Source organism: Lactuca sativa, chromosome 5 (assembly GCF_002870075.4).
Source record: "Lactuca sativa cultivar Salinas chromosome 5, Lsat_Salinas_v11, whole genome shotgun sequence".
Lineage (NCBI taxonomy): Eukaryota > Viridiplantae > Streptophyta > Magnoliopsida > Asterales > Asteraceae > Lactuca > Lactuca sativa.
The window spans coordinates 94,417,160-94,439,057 of record NC_056627.2 but is presented as its reverse complement, the minus strand read 5'-3'; the positions used below and the strand labels follow the sequence as shown (position 1 = coordinate 94,439,057).

The 21,898-nt window shown below is 36.4% G+C and overlaps 1 protein-coding gene and 1 long non-coding RNA gene across 10 annotated transcripts; both read right to left on the bottom strand.

Annotated features, from left to right (window-relative positions):
* Positions 1-879: 879 nt before the first annotated feature.
* LOC128126214 (uncharacterized) lies at positions 880-2,833 on the bottom strand. The gene is made up of 3 exons (XR_008223982.1): positions 1,306-2,833; positions 1,151-1,222; positions 880-1,062 (listed from the first exon to the last, which is right to left on the bottom strand). It is a non-coding gene; the product is annotated as an uncharacterized LOC128126214 (long non-coding RNA).
* A 1,328-nt stretch (positions 2,834-4,161) lies between these two features.
* LOC111916134 (uncharacterized) lies at positions 4,162-9,034 on the bottom strand. 9 transcript variants are annotated; one of them, XM_052764252.1, is made up of 9 exons: positions 8,712-9,033; positions 8,200-8,328; positions 7,336-7,394; positions 7,051-7,204; positions 6,900-6,956; positions 6,574-6,600; positions 5,700-5,795; positions 4,888-4,904; positions 4,325-4,528 (listed from the first exon to the last, which is right to left on the bottom strand). In XM_052764252.1, the coding sequence occupies exons 1-9, from the start codon at positions 8,970-8,972 to the stop codon at positions 4,474-4,476; spliced, it is 855 nt and encodes a 284-aa protein (XP_052620212.1). In that variant the 5' UTR covers positions 8,973-9,033; the 3' UTR covers positions 4,325-4,473. The 9 variants fall into 9 exon arrangements, 8 of the variants coding, with proteins under 8 accessions (XP_052620210.1, XP_052620211.1, XP_052620212.1 ...); XR_008224300.1 differs by having other exon boundaries at positions 4,398-4,528; positions 4,888-4,973; XM_052764250.1 differs by lacking the exon at positions 4,888-4,904 and having other exon boundaries at positions 4,162-4,528; positions 8,712-9,032.
* Positions 9,035-21,898: the final 12,864 nt, after the last annotated feature.

Here is a 21,898-nt window from a genome sequence, read left to right as displayed (position 1 = left end):
ATGAATCTTTGTCCTCTTCTTGTTGTTCTTCAGCCTTCTTCAATTCTTCAAAATTTTCATGTGACATATATGGCCCGACTGAAGAGGGTGTAAAAAAAGGGTCTACCGAATCACAGTAGTAACAATCTACTTCATTGCATGAGCAAACTTCGAATTTGTGTGAGGAACTCATAATAAAGTCGACATTGTAATAAACTTGTGCTATAAGTGGTATTTATACATACTAGACAGGAATGACAAGTCCAACTTTGAAATGACTAAACAGTAATGACAAGCCACTGCAGTAACCTGCAAATCGTAGTGGAACCCTTAAGTGACAAGACATAAATGACAATTTGACATGATAAATCACCGCATAAAGCTGAAAATCGTAGTCCAAATGTAACCATTTCATAGTCAAAGTTTTAATTCATAGTCCTGTATTTATTTATATAAATAGATGTTTAAGATCTAAAAACCAAACACCCAAATCACCTAAACAAAACGAACTCCAATTATTAGAAATGTTGTCGAATGCAACAAGTTCTTCGAATGAAGTACCTGGTTCCAATTCTGAAAGGCCATGGACGACAAACGAGGTGTTAGTTCTTACACGATGCTGGCTAAGTGTTAAGGATGGTGTATCGTTACTTGCTCCCCCGCATTGCCTAATTGGTGATGAATGGACTCGCATAACATCTTTGTTTAACCATGAGATGGGAGAAGGACAACAAAGAGAAAAATCAGATTTTGTTACTAAGTGGATGGATGTAAAGGAAGAAGTGACATGGTTCAATCGAGCATGTAATTATGCGAAAAGTAACAATGTTCGTTATCGGAACGAAGAAGAGTTCTTGGAAGTTGTTACAGATTTTTACATCTGTGAGCATGACGGCAGAGTTCTTGGAAGTTGTTACAGATTCTTGGAAGTTGTTACAGATTGTTACAGATGTTTCAATCTACTAAAAACAAAATATAAATTAATGTAAGTATAAGAACCTCTTTAACTTCACTATAATCATTTACATCAAACATATCATCATCAAATTTGTTCCCCGCATAGTCATTCCTCTCCTCCAACACCTACATTAAAAATAAAACTTTATACTTAATAACGAAAGACACATTAAAAAGTAATTATTAAAATCGTAAAGGTAATATCTATAACAACCTTGTCGTCTTCAATATCACCAAAAATATTTTCAGTTGTATTGTTTTTATTCATCACTTCATCTTGTACAACCTATATTTTCAAATATAAAATATGAACACAGGTATTCATATATGTTAAAAAAATTTAAAAAAATAATGTAGCGTGTAACTAACATGTTCATCATATTTTCTTTGTGACACTATAGGATCATCAAAAGTAATGTCATTCCAAAATTGTTTAGTATTCACTTCTTCAACAAAAACCTCCGTAGGTTGTCAGTTCATAAACACATGCTGCTCCAGTGCATGTAGCCGTTTCAACACCTCGTCTAGGTTGTGTTTCCCACTGCCCCTACCTCTACAATGAGAGCGACCACTGGACGACATACAAGACGAAGATTCGTCTTGTCTCCTAAAATGGTCCCGTACTGGGGATGGAACTGGTTTCCCTTCATCATATACATACTCTTGAAATGACATATAATAACAAGATGTCATCTCACCATCACTCGGTGACATGTTTTGTCTTGGTGTTAGCTCCTCCTAAAAAATCAAACATATTAAAAATGCATATAAAAGTATAATAATCAAGTTTATTAATAATAAACGAAAAATTTATAAACCTGTATCTTTGAAAAAATCTTGTTCACGTCAACCCATTTCAATTTTTTTGTTCCACTCCATCGTTTCATCCGAGGCATGTCTTTATTTTTTCTCAATACACATCCACATGCACGAACAACCGGAATCATCTTATATATCCATATCTATAATTTTTTATAATTACAGTTATAAAAGTTAAAATTAAAATAAAAAACATAACAATAAAACAATTTAAATATAAGAAAATTTTTATACCCTTATTGGAGCTGTAAATCCTGAGACGGAGTACTTTAAAGTTTGACGACGCTCAGGAAGTGATAAATAATTATTTATTTTGCTCCATGTATCCTCAAGGTCGACATAAGTAAAATCCCAAAGATAGCTACCCCAAGCGAAACTAACAAAACAAAAAAACAAAATTGGTTTTTATATAAATTATAACTTTAATAAAATAAAACTTTTAACGTAAACAAAATATACATGATCCAGAGATCCAAATTCTCAGCAAAAAAAAAAACCAATCTTGTGGCACCCGATCATTAATTTCTTTTCCCAAAAAACCTTCACACAAAATGTATATCAAACATACTCTAACTGCATCAACGTCGTCAACTTCTAAGAATGTTCGACTTAAAATTAAACGTTTCAGGTCGCCGATTTTCACCGAACTATTGGTAGGATCCGGAAATAGCCGCTCACGCAATAAACATCTTTTTTTACTAGTTAATAATTTTTCCGACGCTTTTTCCCAATGTTTTTTGGATACTCCCCAAAATTGAAGCCGGTTATCAAACAAAACTCTTCCGGCCCATAAACCATTTTCGTATTGCCTACTCTAAAATATAATCGTTTTATTCCATCTGGAGATAAAACAGGGTCCGGCCGGATCTGATGAAGGAACATTTTATGGAACAACAATGCGTCCCCTTGTAAACGAGGGACATCCATAAAATAACCAAATACAGTATCTCTAAAAATGGCACGTCTGACATCATCTAAAACTTCAAATACTTCCCATATATTACCGTCCGAGCCTTTTAAGTTCACAATTGCTTTCATATTGATAAAACTAAAATCATGCTGCAAAAAAAAACACAAAAACAAATTAGAGAACTAAAAAATATTTTGTTTTTAAAATATATGATTATGAACTGATATAATAAGTACATAAACAATAATAATGTTAGTAATGCAAATACAAATTCTCAATTAATAATTTATATATTTACGATAAATAAACAATAACAAACACATATATAAACAATTTTCCAAGTTATACAACAAATATATTTACGATAAAAAACAATATCATACATAATTATATAAACATTTTATTAAACAAATTTTCAACTTAAACGACAAATATATAAACAATTTTTATCTTTCTAATTATATAAACTAACATTTTATAACCATATAAACAAACAATTTTTCAAATAAAACGAAAACCAAATTAACAATTTTGCAAGTTATACGACAAATATATACAAATTTTCAACTTATACGACAAATACAAACAATTTCTAACAATATATATACGACAAATTTTCAACTTATACAAATGTTATACTTATACGACAAATATATATATATATATATATATATATATATATATATATATATATATATATATATATATATATATATATATATATATATACAAACGACTATTTTGCACATACTATAATTTAACTATTTTTCACTTTATATAAACAATTATACGATAAGAATATACAAGTTTTCAAGTTATACAAGTAAACAAACAACAAAAATAACAAATTGTAAACATTATTCTAATAATTTATTTAACTAATAATTTTAAAAAATAAGCATATTCTAACCATTTTATTAAATTTAAACCACAAGATGCACACTCTACGCGGTCTCTATTTGTACATTCAAACAACCACTAACAAAATAGCATTTAAAGTTCAAGTATACTAAAGAAATATTAAAACTATCAAACACAACAAAATTACCCTTTCACAAACTTTATAATTTCTATTTTTTTACACTAAATAATACAATAAATGATAAAATAATAAAGAGTTAAAACATTAAAAGAGTTCAAATCTAACCATATTTGCGGGATTGTTGACATAATCCTCCATTTTCTTCAAAAACTAGCCAAAATTGCGAGAATAACCCACAGATAGAGAGAGTTTTTGTGTAGAGAATGGTAAAAAATGGAGAAAAAAAAAACATTTATATAGTCAAAACTAGGGGAAATCGCAGATGGAATACTCATTTCACAGATGGAATGATCATTTCGCAGATGGGGCAATTCCATCTGGGAAATTGAGGGCTATTTTTGCAATTTCGATTTTTTTTTTTGCTATTTTTGTAATGTAATTAGTATAAATGGTTATTTTTGTCATTTTCTCTTAATATAAATCTACATTTAATATAAATCTACGTTTCACATAATTACACAAATTTTCAATTGATAAATTTATAATGCTATATATAGAACAATATAACTGTACCAAAGGTTTTAACAGTAACAAATTGAGGATTTCCAGATGGTGTAAAATTGTCAGTTGAGGTTAGGTCAAATAATCTTGAACATGATGATAATGAAGATGTGAGATGTTTAAACGTCTTGATAGTTTAGAGTGGTTTCTATCACATCAATGCAATTTCCAATTGATCTTCCACGTGTCATGGCCTCCACTAACGCTAATCTAGCTTCACTATGATGATGCAATATCACGAGCGTGTTCAGTACACTCCATCTGATCAGAGCATCTGCTTCATCTTCAGTGAATTGCAACCATTTAAGCACCATGCCCAACTATTATTGTATTATAAATGAAATCAGACCATGATACAAAAATTTTAAATTTTTTTCCTACTTAAAAAATGTCGAATAAGGTGGGATACACACTCGCCCTCGGTCTCTCGTCTGTTCAAAAGACGTGAGTGCCCTTCTCGATCTCTTGTTTATAAAATGGAGTTTGGTGTGATGGTGTCCATTGTGACAAAAATTATAATTTCTTGCCTTCTAAAAAATGTCAAAATGTCAAAATGTCAAATAATATACACACGCTCTCAGTCGCCCGTGGGTGAAAAAGACATGAATGCCCTTCTCGATCTTTTGTAAGTAATTTTTTGTCCCACCCGAAAAGGTGGAATAACGTGGGAGGGACTCACAAGGCTTGAGCTCTCATCTGTGCAAAAGACATAAAAGCGCTGCTCATCCTCATCGTCGAAAATAGACTTAGAAAGTTTGTCTAGTCCTCTCATTTTTTCCCACTTTGTCTAATTGTAGGATTATATTTTTTGTTTTTTCCGGATTAAACCTTAACTTTATTTTTTTTCCTTGAAAAAAACCTTGCATTTTTTCATTTTTTTCCGATCTGGCTCTTTAGTCATTTTTGCCCAAAAAAACTTAAAAATGTGAGGGCTTTTTCGAGAAAAACTAAAAAAATTAAGGGTTTATTGGGAAACGGTTAGAAGGTTGAGGGTCTTTTTGGAACAAAAAGACAAAGTTTAGGGTTTTTTTGGAAAAAATGAAAAAAAATACAAGGTCATTTTCAAGGGAAAAAAATAAAGATGAGGTTTAATCCCAAAAAAATAGAAAATATAAGGGTGCGTTTGGTTGTGGAAAATTTTTTAAGAAACCTAGAAAGTTTTCCAAGGAAAACGGAAATTTTGAAAATGCGTTCGGTTTATTCAATTTTCCAAAATTTTCTAAGAAAATGAAAATTTTCATTTTTCCAAATGGTATGTAAAGTAGAAAAATAATTTTTACAATTTTCCAAAATTTTCTAAATTTCTAAGATGGAAAATGAAAACTCCACCGTTTCCAACCAAACGTTTTTTCTAAAACTTTTATTGAAAATCGAAAATAAAAACCCAACTCTATTTTTTGAAAACATTTTCTTGGAAAATGAAAACAGTTTTCCACAACCAAACGCACCCTAAGCTCTTCTATAAGATGAGATGAAACATGAAGAACACACTTTCTCCACGTCACCGTGATGTCCTTTTGAGTATCCATACGTAAGATACTCTGCTACTAAGCCTCCAACAATCACACATAAGAACTTGCTTAATACCTAAGGAAAATCAAACCGATCAATATAAGTCACATGATGAAATTAAAAAAGCACAATAGAAGTAGAGAAGAAAAGTAGGCCATGTTTGTTCAATAAGTAAGAACACCATGGCCTTGAACTGCATTTAGTGTGTATTGGACCGAGACTCATGTAGATGGGACAAAAAGTGCAATTTTTTGTCCTACCTAAAAGAATACAACAAGGTGGGATGTCCCACTTATTGTTGGTGGTTTGGGGGTCATATTTAGGTTCGTGGGTTCGTGAGTTCGTGGGTCAGATTCCATAAATAAAACTTATAATTAAATATAAATAAATTATTGATGCAAACATATCTGAATTCATAGAAACATGTACAAACTAAAACATTAATACAAACGCTAAACGACAAACATGTTGCACATGTCAAATGGTCAATGGCATCATATCCTAGTGTATAAACTGAATAATACTTAAGTCCTGATACATTTAAAAAATATATAATTTTTTTATTAAAATTCTAAACGGGTTGGCGGGTCAACCTGTATATTTTTTGAGAAACTCATATATGACCTGTCTAATAAACGGGTTGGCGGGTTGAAAAACTCAACCCAAACCCATTTATTCGGTATCGTGTCACGGGTCGTGTCGAGAACTGCCAGGCCTATCTATTGTATGTACAAAAGACATGAATGACCTCATCATCCTCATTAAGAAAACTATGTTTTGCCGAAAATGTAAAGGGAACTATTTCACAACAAAAAGAACATCAAGATAAAAAAAAAAAAAATAAATAACTCACCGTGGAAGACAACTTGCGTTTATTGTCCTGCATGAATTATAAAACATGGCGTGTTAGAGCTTTGTATCAAACTTTAAGCTAAAGTTGTTACAAGGGACAACACTAGACTGAATCGGAGGGCATTTACGTCTTTTGCACAAACAGAGAGTAAAAGCAAGTCCTTGTCCCACCTTTTTAGATGGGATAAAAAGATGCACCTTTTGTCCCACAGTGCACCTTTTTGTCCCACAGTCAAACACAGTACAACATGTTCCGTCATGTCATGTGTAGTCAATGAGGCCCACTATGATGGGACTGGAGCAGTACATAGAAAAAAGTAGTCTCACCCGATGACTTGGCTTCACATCATGCAACGTTTTCTTTGATGGTAGTTCATCTTCTAACTTCATAATAAAAAATAGATTTTATTATTAAAAAGAAAAAAAGAAGAATGTTGGAATTAATGACAAGAAACTATAGATAGATTACTGCAGTTACCTCTCTCAAAAACTCAAAGCCAACAAACTTGACACTCGCATCAACAACTTTATCTTGCTTCACATCTTCCATGATTGAAAATTTGTATGTTTTTGGTAAAACACCAAGAACATAGCCAACTAAAAAATGACCAGCTTCATGCTGCACCACTTGTCTTCAACTTTCAAAACATATCATTAGGAGAAAGATACTTTAACGAAATTGAACTTTTTTTTGATTAATTTTTATTTTCTTTTTCTTATTATATTCCATAGACACACATATTGTAGAAGAAAGATATTTTACTTGTGTTGGATTATATCATCTTCAAGGTTTAAATCATTGTCCTTACAAGTTACAGAAATCTGCAATCCCAACAAAGAAGTTAATATTAAATATAATATATTGCTCTTGGACCAATAAATAAATGGAAATAAAAGAGAAATAAGCAGATGAGATAACTGAATCAACAGATAATATATTATATTAATGGAATTGGAATTTGAAGATATTAGAATATGAAGAAAATGAAATCTGTCATGTGTTTGGTTGGCTGGAATTGGAATGGAATACAATTCCGTTCCATTGTATATTTTTGTTTGGTTTGTGAAGCTGTCAAAGGATTTGGATTTTGGAATGCAAATAATGAAAATAACATAAGGGCCTTTTATTGATTTCTTGTGCATAAAATGTATTTAAATGTTTGTAAAGGTCAGTAAATGGCCATGCTATTAAGTTTTTTGGCCACAAAGTTATTTAAATAGTTGTGAAAATATTTAAATTACCCTTTTAATAATTTCTTGTTCATGAAAATTTTAGAACTATTTCTATCTAAAATATTATTTATGCATGATAAATTTATCGAAACATGACAACAAATTACGAAACAAATATGAGGATTTACAAAGGGTATTTCAGCCATTTATACATATGAGGATTGGAATTAAATTCCATGAGTTGTAGGATTTTGTGAATTTAGATGAACTTAAACTTCTTAGTCATTTCCAGCCCAATGCCAGAATGGAATGGAATGGAACTACATTCCAATCCTGGCTGATTCCTAAGGAATCCTTAGATTCTTTTGCATATTTGCCAATGTAATTAGGATATTGACAAACAAACCAATGAAACCAAATTAATTCAACAACAATGCCAAGAAAATAAAAGTACCTCGTCCAATGGTGATGATTGAAGGCTAATCTTGATTGAATCAAGGATGGAATCATGTAATGATTGAAGAGCAGATTTTTCTGTCACACTGAAATCCAATTCCTCTACTGACAACACTCTTCGGGGTACCTGTAAGTCATGCAATCAATTTGGACAACAGATTAAAACAGATGGTTTTAACGGCTTTAGGGTTAGAAATTGCAAAGTTAACACACGAATCAAAAATATGTTCTTTAACTATTCACAACTCAAATCTTACAATTCATGAAACATATGGTGCATTCCGATTGAATTGAAATCTTGTCTCAACTATCATCTAATCAACGATCTCCACTGTATGCCTAGGGTTAAATCCTTTATGGAATTCTATATAATTACACGGAGATTAATTGTTTTGTTGATGAATTATATCTATTTCTGTCAAATTATTAGCTTGAACGATGTAATATTCAGGGAAAAGAAAAGAGTAATTTGTGAAACAAGTGATTGCGTGAAAAAACAGATGTAAGGACCTGTCTGGCAGCAGCAAAGCCTCGGAGACCAGCAGGAGGAGGTAGTCGCTGCAACTGTTTTACTAAAGAAAGGGCCAATTTGAAGTTGCCCTTGGCTAGCTGCCTGTCCACCATTCTTAGTGAAGCACGACGGCGTCGTACCCCACAGCCGTCGCCGTCCTCACTGACTCTCTTAGTAGCGACTGCTATTGCTCCACCGGTTTCTCGCCGGAAATCTAGTGGGATCTCCCGCGCAATCGCAACGCCAACGGACAGGTTCATTGATTCTCTCTCCCCCTATCCTGATCTTCCAATCTCTTTCTGAGATATGACACCAATACTCCAATTTTGACTTAAATTCGGTCAAGAGGTAATTAAATTGTAGAGCATTCACTTATGTTTAGTTTTTAAACAGTGATTAACCTTTCATTTTGAATTCTAAGAGGGTGTTTGGATTGACATGAATTTTTATCTTTTTTTTTTTTTAAAAGTCAAAAAATTTAAAAAGATGTTTGGAAACTTTAAAAGGTCTTTTAGAATAGCTTTTGGTCAAGAAGAAAATACTCCTTTAAAAGTTATGAAATGCTAATTTTTGGTGACTTTTGAGGTTTTAAAAGGTAAAAGGGTAAAAAGTTATACCAAACATATTTTTAAAACTTCTTTTGGCAAAAGTTAAAATTCAATAAGATCTTTTGTGAAAAGGACTTTTAAAAATAAAAAGCTCACCCAAACACCCCCTAAATATACTTACTTTCAACCTTTTATTTTTCTAAATTTTTATATTTATCCACCAAATTTTATATAATTTGATTTTCTTTAATAAATTTTGTTGGTTAATCAATAAAAACTAAATTTTTATGTGTTTCTTTTTATATATGTATCGGTATAAATTTAAGGTGGTCGACGTTTCAACGTGAATATAGAACTTTATTTCGTTAATTTTTTTTAAAAGAAACTTGTTTTTTTTATGCACGTGTCGATAAATTCGAGTTTGCTTATGTTTCAACGTAGTTTTTTTTTTAATGTTTTCATGCTTAATTTTATGTACGTTTCTTAGTAATGTAAGATATATTAACTTTTGCTCATTAATTCAAAAAAATGTATTATATTCGAGTTCGTCTACGTTTCAACATATTTATTTTTACGTTTTCTTGCTTAATCATTTCTTACATATGAGTTGGTTCACATATAATAATTTTTTTTCATTAACTTAAGAAATTGGATTATTTTCGAGTTTGTATACGTTTCTGTAACATCCCAAAATCAAGGCAAAATTTTTATTTTTCAAATCCATAAGTTTTACAAAAACAAGGTTTCCAAAAGTCACGATCATATATCAGAGTATCCCAAAATCATAAATCATATAAAAGTCTAGGATGATGTGCACGATCGAGCCTTCGTCTTGCCCCTAACCTCTATCCTCTGAAGTACTAGAAACCATAATATCAAACTGTAAACCCAAACTTAGTAAGTTCTCCTAAAATATCATACGCATTAAGACAAATAAAACATGCTTCGGTCCAATCAGTCATGGTATACCAACATGCAACTAGTCCAATCAGTCATCGGACTGGAATACCCTACCTCAATCAGTTATCGGACTGGAATGCCTTAGCCAATCAGTCATTAAAATAGAATGCCATGGTTTGTTGTCTTACGCACATAACAGTAAAGCCTCAAACCAAAACTAGAGATGGGCACAAAAACCGGATTGGGCTTTCGGATCCGATCCGATCCGGAAACCGGATTTGGTCAAAACCGGTTTTGACCGAACCGAATCGGATTAAACCTGCCACCGGATTGAAGCTTCGGACAAGATATCAGATTTAACCCCGGATTGAGAACCGGATCCTAAACCGGTTTTTTTTTTACCGTTGAGCATCGAGAATTTTGAATTTTTTTATAGCCGTTGGAAAGGGGAAAAAACGACTAGTTTGACTTTTCTTGACTTTTTTGCCCTTCCAAACACATATAGATACAAACCATTTGCTCCATTTACATTTTACACACATTTCTACTACTTTATACTTCTACTTTATACTTTTATTTTCATAATCTTCCAAGAAATGAGCTCCATAAATTCTACCACGGCTCAAGAGTCGGATGCAACGGTGGTTAAAATTTTACCAACCACTCGGAGTAAAGATGTGTGGGAACATTACGATTTGTGTTTGTTGTCGAACGGGAAAGAAAAAGCAAGGTGCAAGCAATGCGGGATGTTTTTGGGAAAAGATGACAATAGTACGTTGAGGAGTCATACAACAAAAACGTGTCCGGTTGTAAAAGGTCAAGGCAATCCGGATCAACCAAATATTACTCCCGACGGTTCGATCTTTATTTACAACAATGATGACATTCGTGAAAGCTTTTGCAAGTTCGTCATTCAAGAGGGCTTGCCTTTCAACCACTTCGACAACCCACGATTATCAAGGATTTTGCGGAAAAAAATGTAACCACATTACCGACATGTAAGTCGTACTTCTCTTAGACGTGATGCTTTAAAGTATTGGGATATAGCCAAAAAAGATATGCAATTTGGATTTTTAAATATAAAAGCCGATGTTTCTTTAACGTGTGATGTTTGGTCCTCCACCGGTAGTTGTCCCAAAAGCTATCTTGCCGTCACGGCACATTGGATAGATCCCACTACTTGGGTAATGAACAAACGAGTTATTGCTTTTAAACTTTTTGCGCACCCTCACACGGGGGCACAATTATTTGCAATTTTGGTAAGCGTTATAGAGACTTATAATTTACGCGACAAAATCTTCTCTATTTCGTTTGACAATGCAAGTAATAATACCGTCGCGGCAAAAAGATTAATTGCAAAATATAAACCTATTTTGGATGACTCGTTTTTTCATACTAGATGTTTGTCACATTATTAATCTTGCGGTACAAGATGGTTTAAAAATGATAGATTCGATGATTGAAAAATTCAAAACCGTGTTAACTAGAGTTTTTGGAAAAAATAAAGCTACAATGAAAAAATATCGAAAGTTTGCTATTTCCATAAACGTAACTCCATATAGTCCTCATTGGGATGTTGACATTAGATGGAGTTCAACATGTATGATGTTTGAAAGTTTGACACGTCAAAGAATCGCTTTGCAATTATTTTATGACACAATTTCAAAAGGAAAAAACCCGGTTTTCGGATTATGATTGGGATTTGATGGAAGAGTTTGTGGAAATGTTAAAAGTTTTTAAACAATCAACCACATTTTTATCGGGCGTGTATTACCCTACAAGTCCGTTGTTACTAAATGAATTATGGTTGATGTCCGCACAATTTGAGCGTTTTGAACAAAGAAGTGAAATATTTGTTTTGGTTACGAGACCAATGAGACAAAAACTAGTCAAATATTTCAAAGAAATGCCACCACTTTTTACTTGTGCCGCAGCATTAAACCCATGTATCAATGTTACGGGTGTAGAGGCTTTAATTACCAAAATTTCTATGTCTTTAAATTTGCACAAAGATGACTCAAACTACATCCGTAACCAAATACACACTTTTAATAATAATTTTACTAATTTGTTTGACATTTACGCTACGAATTATGGTGATATGTCAAACACTTTTGCAAGTGTAACCGACTCTACTAGTGGTGCATCGGGTAGTGGTGGGGGTCGAACGGATTTTCATATCGACCTCTATAACTACCTTTTGGAGGAACCAAACAAAAGCGCACACACATTAACCCCCAGTAGCGAACTTGGAATTTATATAGGGTCAAACTTTTTAAAACTCATGAGTGAACCACAATTTAAAAATTTGGATCTTTTGGCTTGGTGGAGAGAAAAGGAAGCACAATTTCCTATTCTCTCCATCATGGCCTGCGATTTACTAACCATCCAAGCTTCCACGGTAGCTTTGGAATCCGCTATTTCTTTTAGTGGTAGAGTTTTATCAAAGTTGAGGACGAATCTTACCCTGGTTGTGGTAGAGCTTTGCGTTTGCTTGAAGGATTACTTGGATTCGGTGGAACGTATACAACACGTGGCATCACTAGAAGGCCCACTACCACAAAATGTTGAACCGAAGATCATGGATGAAGAATATGCACAAGGCTTATCAACACCTCCGGAAGACGAAGACGATGACGATGAAGACGAAGACGAAGACGAAGATGAAGAATATGTTATTGATGAGACCCCTAGTTATTTGCATGGCGGTTGAAGAATATTTTAGTCAAGGCGACACCGCGACACGAAGTGGAAGACCACAAAAACTATTTCTATTTGGCTAAATGTTATAACGCCACTTTATTATTATTATTATTATTATTATTATTATTATTATTATTATTATTATTATTATTATTATTATTATTATTAACTAGTTTAAAAACTCTTTCTAATTCGACGTTTGATGTATGTTTTAACTATTTTAATAAACCTATGTTGCATTTTGTGTTATATATGAGGTCATAAAAATGTTTTTTTAAAAAAAAAAAAACCAAAATCGGATCGGATTGTAATCGGATCGGATTAAACCGATTCGGATTCGGGGCTCGGAAAACGGGTCAAATCCAGTTTGAAACCGGTTCGGATTATGGGATGCTTCGGATCGGCTGTGACGTCATCAAATCGGATCGGATCGGGTCGGGTCTACCAGATCACTACAATATAGCAACATCTTATATACTAGGATACATAATCTAGTGGACCGACATTGATACCTTCTATTCTCAAGTATAGTGAGGAAACTCACATCACAGTCTGAAAGATAGTTGGACTAATCATTGCTCAAAATATTGTCTCTACAGGTCACCTATACAATAAACAGGGACGTAATCTCAAACTACTATTCAAATTACCCAAAATGCTCTTAAGTTAAACTTGGTCAAGTCCATGGCCAAAGGTTAAAGTCAAAGTCAAAAAGTCAACACAGGCTGAGTACGCCCTGCGTACTCCATCTCTACGCATGGCATAAAGAGTGCCATTCCAAAAATACGAGGTTCCAAATCAGTACACCATGCGTACTCCCATGGTACACGCTGCGTACTCGGTCAGCTCCTAAAATCCTCATTAAATGCTTATTCCTTTAAGTCCTTACATCCAAGTCTCAGATCTAACCCCAAATAACCTCTTAAATCATAAAGTTTCCAACTTTATGACTTTGCATGACTAGAAAGTGTCCAAATCTAAAAACCCTAATATAACACAGGATTTAAAGCCCCAATACTCATGCATGGATGAAATGAAATGATCAAGATCATATATTTGTAACGACCATTCCTGGTACGTATTAATTCATTAAATGTCTTTTATAAAGAGCTACTCGGCGAGTAGTAGCCCTAACTCGTCGATTAGATGCCAAGTTGGACGCGGGTTTTAAGTGATCTACTCGGCGAGTCCATACCTGGACTCGACGAGTAGGCCAGTCTGGAGGAAACCCTAATCTTTAGGGTTTGTACCCTACTTAAACGTCCTTATAGCCCTCATCCCAACCTCCAGCACCCTTAGAGCGTTTCCCTCTCAAACCCTATGTCACACCCTCAAACCGGAACGACGGAAACGTTCAGGGGTGGATGACTTCATGTGGTAACGTAACAAATGAATACATAGTAAAGAAAGCAATACAACCATCATATATATAATCGAAAGTTTACATTGTTAAAAAGGTACATGTTCAAAAACCAATTACAATATGATGCCAAAATATGAATTTAAACTGGCGTTGCAGCGTCAAAAGCTGTTTGTTACCTGCAATTACTGAATCCCTGGGACATACAAGTAGTTTTGAAAGAGTAGATCAGCATTTAAGCTGGTGAGTTTCATAAGTATTAAATGACAATATTTGTATGAAATGAAATGTTTTGTTTTTGTTTGTTTGTTCCTAGAAAATCTCATATTTTCTACTAGCATAAATGTAGCCTTCTATCAAGACCAATGTTTTTTTCTAGAAATTGTAGTACGTATAAAATTTCCAATACATCTAAAAAACCCCGTAAATCAATGCGTTTTTAATACTCCATGTGAGTTTTATAACTATACTATTGACTAGAAATGCCTATACACAACGTTCTTCAGGCGTTGGAATGTTCTGACGTTTGTCACCCCAAACGGTGTACTGTAGCTAACAGTCAGGGCGTGGGTTGTCAAGCCCATATAGATCTATACACAAACACCATGCTCCCCCTCCAAGGGATTCTGGTATATAATATAGGACATGAAATGTGTACTCGAACGTACGTGAAGTTAATGTCTCACAAAACTTAGTATAAAACAGATTTACGTGTGAAAATGTTCATTTGTTCTTGTATGTGAAAGTAAACTTCTTCAAATAGTGTTTCTAATATGTAAAAGTTCGTAATGTTCTCGTAAAACTATACCTATTATAGTTTTCTAAAAGTGTGTCTCGTTTGTATAGTAATCCCTAGTGAAAATGCTCACTTGTTATGAAAAGTATATTTTTTATAGTGCCAAGATGGACACATATACATACAGTATAAGCAGAGTGTTTGATATATACATATATAACAACATTTTTCATTTCCAAAGATATGATGTTATCGTGATATATTTTGCATACAAAAGTTTCCCTATAATAGTTATAAATCACATATGATTCCGTTGATAAAAAGTGTATAATGAAACTTTATATAACACACGATAATAATCGTGTATTTTACTTGTATTCCCCCCTTAAAAGCATAAAAAAATATTTATAAAACATTTAAAAGTGTGGATTATAAGGGTATGAACTCACTTGAAATATCGGAAAAAGGCGAGATGAAAACCGAGCAGAATTTCGACTTGAGAAAGCGGATTTTCTCGGGATTCTCGGGAATCTCGGAAGCACAAACGACCTTCGGGACTTGAGCAAGGAAACCGGGGCTTCGGGAAAGTACGTGCACGAAAAATGAGGCAAAAATGCAAGAAAGATGAGAGGAAATGGCTCTTCTCTTTGGAACCCTTGCATCCCTTTTATAGGGGGGTGGGAACCGCCTCCGTACGCGGGGCGTACTCGAGTACGCTGGGCATACTCGTGCGTCACGCATGAGCGCATCCTCGACTGCTTCGGACTCTGGATGGGACTGGACATAGGCTCGCATAGGGCGCGACGTGGACGATCTGAGGCCTAGGCCTTGAGTACGCTGGGCGTACACGTGTACGTTGGGCGTACTCGTGCGTGACTCAGACTTCGGATAATACCGAAATTTAAATTAAAAATTATATTTTTAATATTTAATAAACTTAAAAAATTCATAACTTCTTCATACGAACTCCGTTTTCGACGTTCTTTATATCCACGCGTAGGTGAGATTACGCTCTACAACTTTCGTTTAGATTCCGTCGGCAAATTTTGAAATTATTTTTATTATTTATTTTTAAAAGTTCGCGGTAAGAAAATTTCGTTAGAAATTCATAACTTCATTATCTGACGTCTGTTTTTGCCAGACTTTTTACTGTTGTAAAACCATTATCGAGACCTTCAATTCTCATTTAGGTCATTCCGGCCAAAAGTCGTTCGATCTCCGTTTCGAGTTTTTAGCTGTCTGTCGCTAAGTCGAACTTGGAAAAATCATAACTTCTTTATACGAAGTCAGATTTGGGCGTTCTTTTTACGTACGATCACGGTTTAATGTTATCTATCATAGTAGGTAATTTATTTGAGATTTTTGGATATTTTATTTTCGAAGTTAATTTCATTATATCAAAAGTGGTTACAATACTTGACTCTCTAGGTCATTACATAGAGTTGAAATATCGGGTTGTCACATCATCCCCCTGTTAGAGAGAATTTCGTCCCGAAATTTAAAGTAAGAAAGATACTTGTGGATCAAAGAAAAAGATGAGGGTACTTTTGTTTCATCTGATCTTCGCGTTCCCATGTGAATTCAGGTCCTCGCTTGGCGTTCCAACGAACCTTCATGATGGGTATGCGACTTTGTTTTGTTTGACTTCTCGGTCCATGATTTCTATCGGTTCTTCCACAAAGTTGAGGATCTCGTTTATCTCGATCTCGTCGAGTGGAATAACAAGAGTCTCATCGGACATACACTTTTTCAAGTTCGAGACATGGAAGGTTGGATGTATGTTACTAAGTTCACGTGGTAGATTAAGCTTGTAAGCTACAGGGTCGATTCTGGCGAGAATCTTGAAAGGCCCTATGTATCTTCGATTTAGCTTTCCACGCTTTCCAAAGCATATTAAGCCCTTCCACGGTGAGACCTTCAATAGAAGGCGGTCTCCTACCTGGAATTCCAAAGGTTTCCTCCTTTGGTCAGTGTAGCTTTTCTGTCGGTCTCTAGAGGCTTTCAACCGTTTACGAATCTGAACGATCTTCTCTGTCGTTTCCCGTATGATTTTCGACCGGTGAGAGTGCTTTCAGGAACTCATCCTTTAGCTAACTGGGTGTCGCCAACTTCAGTCCAACATAGAGGGGACCTGCACTTACAGCCATAGAGGGCTTTAAATAGAGCAACCTTTATGCTCGTATGATAACTATTGTTGTATGAAAATTCGACAAGGGGTAAATGGATATCCCATGCCTTTCCAAAGTCAATCACACAGGCTCTCAGCATATCTTCCAAAGTTTGTATCGTTCTCTCACTTTGCCCGTCTGTTTGTGGATGGTAGGCTGTACTCATGTCTAGCCTAGTCTCCAGGGAACTTTGTAGTGACTGCCAGAACCTTGAAGTGAATCTACTATCTCTATCGGAGATAATGGATATCGGAACACCATGCAGTCGCACTATTTCCCTTATGTAAGTTCTTGTAAGCCTTTCCATCTTGTCAGTCTCCTTGATTGGTAGGAAATGTGCGGATTTGGTCAATCTGTCGACGATGACCCATATGGTATCGTGTCCACCCGTCGTCTTGGGCAACTTGGTTATGAAGTCCATAGTAATCCGTTCCCATTTCCATTCCAGTATCTCCGGTTGTTGTAGTAATCCTGACGGTTTCTGATACTCGACCTTAACCTTAGCGCAAGTAAGGCATTTACTTACGAAGGTAGCAATTTCTGCTTTCATGTTAGGCCACCAGTATAGTTTCTTAAGATCCAGATACATTTTATCTGAACCTGGGTGAACGGAATATCTCGTGTTGTGTGCTTCGGCCATGACTACGTCTCTGAAAGCACCATGTTTCGGTGTCCAGATACGGTCCATGAGATAATATGCTCCGCCACCCTTGATTTCTAGATTCTTTTCCATTCCTCTTAGGGATTCACCCGTCACATTTTTAGGTTGCAAAGCTTCCAGTTAAGCCTCCTTAATTTGTGTGGATAAGTGGGAATGGATAGTCATAGTCAGAGATTTGACTCTCCGACCAGTGTATTCTTTTCGACTGAGGGCGTCAGCTACCACATTGGCCTTGCCAGGATGATAACGAATTTCACATTCGTAGTCATTGAGTAGCTCGACCCATCGTCATTGTCGCATGTTGAGCTCCTTGTGATCAAAAATGTGTTGAAGGCTCTTGTGGTCGATGAAGATAGTGCTCTTTGTTCCGTACAGGTAGTGTCTCCAGATCTTCAGAGCAAATACCACTGCTCCTAACTCAAGATCGTGTGTTGTATAGTTTACTTCGTGTGTCTTAAGCTGACGGGAGGCATAAGCAATAACCTTCCCTCTTTGCATAAGAACACAACCAAGTCCTTGGGTTGATGCATCGCAATACACTACAGAATCTTCTATCCCTTCGGGGAGGGATAGTATCGGTGCGGTGCACAAAGCCTGTTTCAGTGTTTGGAACGCCTTCTCTTGTTTTGCTTCCCAGTCAAAGGCCACGCCTTTCTGGGTCAATGTAGTAAGAGGTTTCGCAATGCTAGAGAAGTTCTTTATGAACCTGCGATAATAGCTAGCGAGACCTAGAAATTGTCGAATCTTTGTAGGTGTCTTCGGTGCCGACCAGTTCTCAATGGCCTTAATTTTGGAGGGGTCCACGTGTATCCCCTTCTTGCTAACAACGTGGCCCAAAAATTCGACTCTTCGAATCCAAAATTCGCATTTAGAGAACTTCGCATAGAGCTTCTCCGATTGTAATGTTTCTAAGATTCTTCGTAGGTGCTGACTATGCTCTTCCTTACTTCGGGAGTAGATAAGTATATCATCGATGAAGACGATGACTAACTGATCCAAGTAAGGACAACACACCCTATTCATTAGGTCCATGAATACCGCTGGTGCGTTGGTTAATCCGAACGGCATCACTACAAACTCGTAGTGTCCATAACGAGTTCGGAAGGCTGTCTTGGGAATATCCTCCTCTAGTACTCGTAATTGGTGATATCCGGATCGTAGATCTATCTTCGAGAAGTAGTTTGCTCCTTGAAGTTGATCAAATAGGTCGTCAATGCGGGGCAGAGGATAACGATTTTTGACAGTAAGTTTGTTCAGTTCTCTATAGTCAATGCACATATGGAACGATCCGTCTTTCTTCTTTACAAACAAGACCGGTGCTCCCCAAGGTGAGAAACTTCGTCTAATGAATCCTTTTTGATGGAGTTCGTTAAGCTGACTGGAAAGTTCTTGCATCTTTGCTGGTGCCTGGCGATAAGGCGATTTCGCTACTGGGGTAGCCCCTGGAACTAAGTCGATTCTGAACTCGACTTGGCGTTGTGGTGGTAATCCCGGTAGTTCTTCTGGAAAGATATCGGGAAAGTCGCGTACTTCTGGAATGCTCTTGATGTCCTTTAATTCTTGACTCGTATCGACGATGTGTGCAAGAAAATGCATGACAATCCTTCTGCAAACACTTTCGAGCTTGGATGCACGAAATGATGCGAAGGTTTGTACTTGATTTGTCGTCGTAAATCACTAATGTTTTGTCGTTAGGGAGACTAAGACGAACTGCTTTCTCAAAGCACATGACGTCGGCGTGAAGAAGACTTAACCAATCCATGCCGACTATGACGTCGAAACTTTTAATTTGGACCGGCATAAGGTTGATTGGGAAAGAATGACCGTCTAAAGTTAATGTACAGCCCATGTATATGCAGTTAGTGTTTTCCATTTTTCTGTTTGCCATTTCTATAGTGAATGATTTTTCTAACTTGCTAGGTTTATGTTTAAGTAAGTGAATAAAGTTTTGACTCATGAAACTTCTCTCTGCTCCACTATCGAACAGTATGCATGCATATGAATTATCGAGAGGAAACGTACCAGCAACTACTGTAGGATCATCTACGACTTCTTCGTGGCCTATAGCCAAAACTCGTCCCACCCCGCCGGTATTTGCCGCCTTCGGGCAGTTTTTCTTGTAGTGGCCCACCTCGCCACACCCGTAGCAAGCTTGGCCTACACCAGCGTTGGGAACTTGAGTGATCGGATTTATGGGGGCTCTGCAGAAACGGACAGTGTGTCCCTTTCTGTTGCAGTTGGAGCACTGCATTTCCCGACAAGGTCCATTATGGTGGTAAGTGCATTTGGTGCACTTTGGAAGGTTACCCACATAAGGCTTTGTTGGGTATGGATTTGTAGGAACGGTAGTAGGTACAGTAGCAACATTCACTGTAACTAGTTGTTGTTTCTTCGAGGATTCTTGGGAAGACCCACCTTTCGCTTTATTCCATCCTCTCTTCTTGTCATTCTTGTTGTTGTTTCCCTTTTGTCGTTTTGGTGTAGGAATTGTCGAGTTCTGATGACTTCCGTGATCAATAAGAGATTGTGCCAGCTCCTTGGCACTTTCAAAAGTGTCAGGTTTTGAAGCTAACACACTTGACTGAATTTGGGGCGACAGTCCCCAAATGTATCTCTCTATTTTCTTGCTCTCAGGAGCAATCATATCTGGGCAAAGGATTGCCAGATCGTAGAACCTGTTGGTATAAGTTGCTATATCGGTACCATCATTCCAAGAGTCCAGAGTTCGTGCTCGAGTTTTTGAATCTCTCCTCGTGGACAGTATTCTCTCATCAACATGATTTTTAAGCTCTCCCAGCTTATCACATTCGCCACTATCAGAGTAAGTGCCTTAACGTGGCCATTCCACCAATTTAAAGCTCTTTCGGTAAGCGTGAAAGTGGCAAACTTGACCTTGCTGTGCTCGGGACAGGAGCAGACTTCAAAGACGGCTTCTGTCCTTTCGATCCACTGTTTCAGAACCATCACACCACCAGTTCCATTAAACATCCGGGGTTTGGCATTCGTAAAGTCTTTATAGGCGCATTCTCGGGGTTGCCATGACTCTCTCCATGGTTGGAAGGAAGTGTGCCAATTCTGGATCCAGTAGTAACAGGGGTATTGATTTGTGACATGGCAGCCGCCACAGCTGCTGTGACTGCTGCTTGGAACATGGCAGCTTCAAATTGAGGAGGTGGAGGCGGTGGTGGTATAGGTGCTTCCCCACCGTTGTTTCGTATCGGGTTTCTACGCGGAGGCATCCTTCAACTATAGGTTGAAAAGATAAAGATAAGAATTCCATAGCATAGAAAATGAATGTGTCTCATGAACTAAATTGCTATAGTTCAACAACAGATGATAGTATGAGTCTCAAAGACAGAAAAATGAAAGTTATTTGAAAGACTGAATATATGAAACAAACATATGGTTTCTCCATAACATTTTAAGGATTGAACGAACTACTCAACGTAGTAATAATAGGGTGCCACTTATATTAATATAATAGTTGATACAACGATCACGAAAATTTGACCCCTATAAGGGTCTCCGGTTACAAAGTTTAAGAAAAATAAAAACTTTTAGCTGAGGTCCTAACTTATAACAAAATTTGGGATTTTGGCAAGCACTACTTGCGACATAGGTTGCGCTTGGAGCTTGACTCTGCATCCGATTGCTTTGATTCCATAAGACGCCTATCGAAGGCGGCTTGTTGTTCCCTCAATTCGGCGAGGGCTGCAATCATTTGCGCTTGGAATGCCTTGGTTTGAAGTTGGGCATTGTCCTGAGCTCTGTCCAGCCTACGGATGTCGGAAGTGTGAACCTATACTTCCACGTTGACTTCCCGAATCCGGCTAGCTTGAACTCCGGATTGGTAGGACTGGTTGGCTAGTTTGCCCACCATGACTGGGAGTGCCCGATCGGCTGAACCTCCTCCGCGGACATCGTAGAAGTCTCGGCACATGCCATAGGGAGGGCGTAGACTTTGTTGTTGGCTCCAATGGTGAAGGTGACTTCCCCAAACGGGAGTCGGTCCTTGAAAGTTCCTTACGAAGACGGGAGGTTGTACGGGTGGTGGGTTGATCACTTCCGGCTCAGAGTCGGTACCGGAGTCATCATCTTCATCCAATTATA

Excerpts from the sequence above, each read along its gene's own strand:
- LOC111916134 (XM_052764250.1), bottom strand. The coding sequence starts at position 8,972 with ATGAACCTGTCCGTTGGCGTTGCGATTGCGCGGGAGATCCCACTAGAT. Across the intron at positions 7,395-8,199 it reads AATCATCACCATTGGACGAG|ATTTCTGTAACTTGTAAGGA; the intron begins GTACTTTTATTT and ends TTGGGATTGCAG. Across the intron at positions 7,205-7,335 it reads GATGATATAATCCAACACAA|ACAAGTGGTGCAGCATGAAG; the intron begins GTAAAATATCTT and ends TGAAAGTTGAAG.